General features: G+C 37.6%; 1 protein-coding gene across 2 annotated transcripts; it reads right to left on the bottom strand.

Annotated features, from left to right (window-relative positions):
- On the bottom strand, positions 354–4,466 carry LOC107618569 (serine/threonine-protein kinase D6PK). Of its 2 annotated transcripts, none has more exons than XM_016320671.2 (3): positions 4,293–4,466; positions 1,966–3,415; positions 354–1,511 (listed from the first exon to the last, which is right to left on the bottom strand). In XM_016320671.2, exons 2-3 carry the CDS (start codon positions 3,375–3,377, stop codon positions 629–631), a joined length of 2,295 nt encoding a protein of 764 aa, XP_016176157.1. In that variant the 5' UTR covers positions 3,378–3,415; positions 4,293–4,466; the 3' UTR covers positions 354–628. The 2 variants fall into 2 exon arrangements, with proteins under 2 accessions (XP_016176157.1, XP_020965959.1); XM_021110300.1 differs by having other exon boundaries at positions 1,966–3,398.

The following is a 4,892-nucleotide window of genomic DNA, read 5'->3' as shown; positions in this document are numbered from 1 at the left end:
AGCTTAGTTTTTTGGATGACCAAAATATGAAAACCAACTAAAAGGTAGTCATAATCATAATATTCTTAAAATGGAAAGCATTTGGGAACAGTGGTCCTATTGTCCTTTCTTGCTTTGATTAAATGCTCTTTCACCTGAACAATGAACATTCATTAACCGATTCCACATCATGTATTTGTTGTCTTTTATTAATGTGAAAAATAGAGTACTTGCTTTCCTTGGAGTAAAGTTTTAGATTGAAGTATATAATGCTTGAAGAGTTTCATTTTTTTTCCTTATCTTTGGTCTATAAGCATCCTATTTAATTGCCATAATAGCATACAACAAATGCCATCATCTACACCTAATATCAGAAAGAGTGACCAAAAATGTAATAAGTAAAATAGGATTCATGATTTTCCTCAGGAGCACTTAATCCTGTATTGCAACACTAAATTATGGATTATCCATAAGAACTCAGGTATCAAATAAGGAGATCAATCCTACCCTAAACTTGAGGTATCATATTTCCAACTGAAATGGAATCTTACCATAAGGCAAGTAAGCTCAAATTACAAGGTAACACTAGGAAGCTCTGGTGAACATAACTTATAATGCTGACAATAAAAAGCAGATTGAAGAATCCACACTAAAAGAACTCAAAGTCCAGAAATTTACCCTCAGGTCTCATCTCAGTTCCTACCATCCTCTTACTAGTGCTGCTAACTGCAGCAGCAGCAGCAGCAGCAGTATTATCAATGGGTGCAAACTTCGGTGGCGGCTCAGTTTCCACTGGTCTTGGCACTTCTGGCGGCGTGCTGCACCTAATCAATGCCCAGTTCACACCTTCAAAGAAGGGGTGCTGCTTGATCTCGGTTGCGCCTCTTTTAACTCCAAGACGATTCTGCGGCTCCTTCACCAGCAATCCTCGGATCAGATCCCTGCTGGCATAACTAGTTGCTGGCGATTCGGGAAACCTGAGCTGCTGGCCTACTACATTGAAGAGTGTAGCTCTGTTTCCTGATCCTTTGAAAGGAGTTTTGCCATATAATAGCTCATGCAAGAATATTCCAAATGTCCACCAATCAACTGCACTGCCATGACCTTCTCCTTTAATGATCTCGGGGGCAAGGTATTCGTGGGTCCCAACAAAGGACATAGACCGAGCTTGAGTTGGCTCGGCTACAAGCTCTGGCATTGTACTGGACGGCAAACCAGGCTCGACTCTGGGTTTCCGTGACTTTTTGTTTTTCTGAGGGAAGAGTCTAGGAATGAAACATGCAGGTTGGATGCATGCTGATGATGGTTCAATACAAACAGGTTGGACACAAAATGCACCACCTCGTTTAGGATCACCATCAGAAGTTCTAATAAGAGTTGGAGAAAAGGTGCATCTAAGGGAGAGATCAAAATCGGATAGCATTATGTGACCATCATCCCGGACCAAGACATTTTCAGGTTTAAGGTCCCTATATACAACTCCAAGCATGTGAAGATATTCAAGAGCAAGCAACACCTCCGCGGCATAAAAGCTACATCAAGAGAATAGGACAATGTAAATCATTACACATTCATACATTCATAGAGAGCAACATACCAATTTTTTATCTCATATATAGAGAATCAAAAAAATAATGATGAGCATTATACAAAGTATTCAACCTTCAACCACAGCCAGAGCACAGGATAATATATCAAAGAAGTAGATATAAATATACAATATTTCCATCTATCCAGTAAATAGAAGCATAATATTGTCGATTGCTACATGTGGCCAATGAATTCAAATAGTTTAAGGAACATTTTGCAACATCATTTCAGATTAAAGAAATGTAACTCTTCATGTCATTGAATGATAACTATATGCGCATAAACACAAATACACAGAAATGTTGATCACTCTATTACAAAGAGGATCTCCATGACGAAAATCAATTAACAAAGAGCTTAAAGGAAAAAAATTTGACTGGGTAATATAACACATACCGTGCAGCATATTCTGAGAAATGTTTCCCAGGTTGGCGCTGCCTTAAAGTGTGTAAATCACCGCCAGGACAGTATTCCATCACCAAACAGGAGAATCTGTCAGTCTCAAAATGTGTATACAAAGTTGGTAGAAATGGATGATCCAGCAACTGCAGTATCTCCCTCTCTGTCTGTGCTCTAGTGAGCTTCTTTCTGACTGCTAGGGACGCTTTATCCATAACTTTCATCGCAAAATAACAGCGTGTTCCACTCAGCTCCGAGAGATACACACTTCCAATATCTCCGCAGCCAAGTCGTTTGAGTAACCTGAAGTGACTCATGCCTAGAATTCCATCCCTTAATCGGATGGCAAGGATAGCATTCCACCTAGGATCATTTCCTTTGTGAGGCTTATTGGCACTACCAGTGATGTTGCTCCAGTTGCTGTCATCACTAAGGCCGCTGCTATCACTTGGCCGACTAGCACTAGTTTTCGCACTCTCCAGTGAATCCCCCCTTATACTCCCTTTAGTACTATCACAGTTTCTGTCTAAACTAAGCATGCCATCACTAGTCATTGCGTCACTCCGATATGTACTTGCACAACTATTAACGATGCTCATTGCTCTGACAATGCCGGTGCTATCAATGCTGCTAAGTGGACTCACATTGCCACTAGGAGGCAAAGAAGCATCCCAAACACATTCCTTTTCCTCAGAATCTGCAGGGAGTATAGAGTTCTCGGTATTCTGTGATTCTCGAGGACCCCAAATTGGTGAGGATACATGTCTCATGTCATTAAATTCTTCAACAAGACTTTCTTCAGGGGATACAACAGCTGGGCTTGGTTTCTTTGCAGGAACATGAATTGAGAGATCTTCTATGAAAGGACCCTTCATGGACATGCTCTTCATTAAGCATCTAGCCTCAGCTTTGCCTTGACCTATTGGTACATAGACCGTTCTCATAAGATCTGTATCAACAGGTTCCGGGGGATGACTGGCACCGGCAAATGAACTAGAACCACTGTCCTCCAATGAATCACTGCTTCTCTTCAATGAGTCAAAATCAAGCACCAGTTCTTCTGGTTCTAGTAAAGAGGCCTTTCCTTTCCACATTCCAGGGGGTGCCGGGGCAAAACAGAGAGATTCTTCAGAGCTCCGAGATTCGAATACCATATCATCTCTTTCCAAAAAGAATCGTGCATTTGACAACTGAGCCACTTCTCTGATGGAAGCCAGACGCATAGCAGGCATATCCCTGGCTTTTGACAACTGATTCACTTCTCTTCCATAGTTCACACGAACACTTACAACCTCCGGCCCATTTCGTCTCTGACCAGCCTCCTTTGCTGCAGCCATGTGTGCATTTGATACCTCCACCAGTGTAGGCAAGGTCCGTGGAGGTGCCTTCAGCTCTGCAACCCTCTCCATATCCCAATATCACATAAAGAACTGTAATTATAAAGATGCTGCAAATAGATTAAAAAAAAAAAGGTTCAATCAATGTTAGGTTCACATACTTAACTTGGAATAATAAATAAAAAATTATCAGCAAACAAGATGATGAACACAACATAAAAATCCTCAACAAGCCAACAAAAGGAACAGGGAATCCTACTTTGCTTTCTTAGAAGAGAGCTGCTAAAAGCAAAACCACCATCACAAACTAAGTCAGCATACACAAATAGAAAATCCAATAGCTTGAACTTAAAGATCATTAACAGAGACTTGTGTGAAAATCCATTTCAAAATTCACATTACTGATACTCTGAAACAGCACCTGAATATATTGGAACAAAATTACAAAGTTCATTCATATCTGATTATCAGAAAACTCATTTGAATTAATTCACGAGGGAAACAGATAGACACAGCAAAAAGAAACAGTTGAATACAATCTGTATCTTACTCAGATTCCCTAAAATGCTAAAACAAAACACCTAAGAAATGAAATCCCAACATGGACGGTATCAATAAAAGCTTAGCAAATTAGGAAACTAATTTTCAATTTTATTTTTATTCTCAAAAAAAAAAAAAAGAACTAAATCCTTCAAACACTTGCTACATTTGCCATAAAAAACCAACTTGAATAAAATTTAAAAAAAAAAAGTTTAACCGCCAAACGTTATGCGTTCATAGAAACATCAACACAAACTTAAAAAAAAAAAAGAAACGGTAACAACAAAAGAAAATGTGGAAATGTGCCAAAACGAAGAACAGTGTTCTACATTTTCCCTTCAATTTCTACTGCTTTAATAGAAAAAACAAAAACACAGAGAGAATCTGAAATTGCGTAAAATTAAAACATGAAGAAAATGAGAGATCTAGGTAGGAAGGGATACAAACCCAGCATTAAAGTGAAGAAGAAGAGAAGCAAAACCACGCGCAACGGGTTTGTTTTGTTTGTGTTATGGTAGTGTTAATAACAAGACTCTCACACTCGAGAATGAATCAAATCAAATCAGAATCAGAATCAGAAAATGAACGAATGAACAAAATGGATGGAGAAGCATTCCCTTTCTTCTAGCTATAAATCACAAAAGTGGCTGCCCCTAACACTCCTTTTTGGGTATTTCACTGTTGTTGTTTATTTCTTTTATTTATTTATTTATTTATTTATTTATTTTATATTTTTCTTGTTGCTTGTTTGTTTGCTTTGGAATATCCTCAGACAAAAATCAATTTACATAAATACTCTAAAATTTTTGGATTCTTCAACTTTATTTGGTTTTTTTACCATATTTCTTAATCAGTCATATTAAAAATTAATTTATAGTAGATCGAATTTTTATTCAAAAATTTGTTATTAGTCAATAAATTATTACGAATTTCACATTTATTTTAACAGATTAAAAAATTAATCATTAGATCAACTCAATTTGATTGGATATGATTGAAAAAAAAAATCCTTAATATATTAAGCTGAATTTTATTTTTATCACTCTC

Source organism: Arachis ipaensis, chromosome B09, assembly GCF_000816755.2.
Source record: "Arachis ipaensis cultivar K30076 chromosome B09, Araip1.1, whole genome shotgun sequence".
In the NCBI taxonomy this organism is placed as follows: Eukaryota; Viridiplantae; Streptophyta; class Magnoliopsida; order Fabales; family Fabaceae; genus Arachis; species Arachis ipaensis.
This window is presented reverse-complemented; position numbering and strand designations above follow the sequence as displayed.

Coding starts and splice junctions, on each gene's coding strand:
- LOC107618569 (XM_016320671.2), bottom strand. CDS start 3,377: ATGGAGAGGGTTGCAGAGCTGAAGGCACCTCCACGGACCTTGCCTACA. Junction 1,512..1,965: donor TTCTCAGAATATGCTGCACG/GTATGTGTTATA, acceptor CTCTTGATGTAG/CTTTTATGCCGCGGAGGTGT.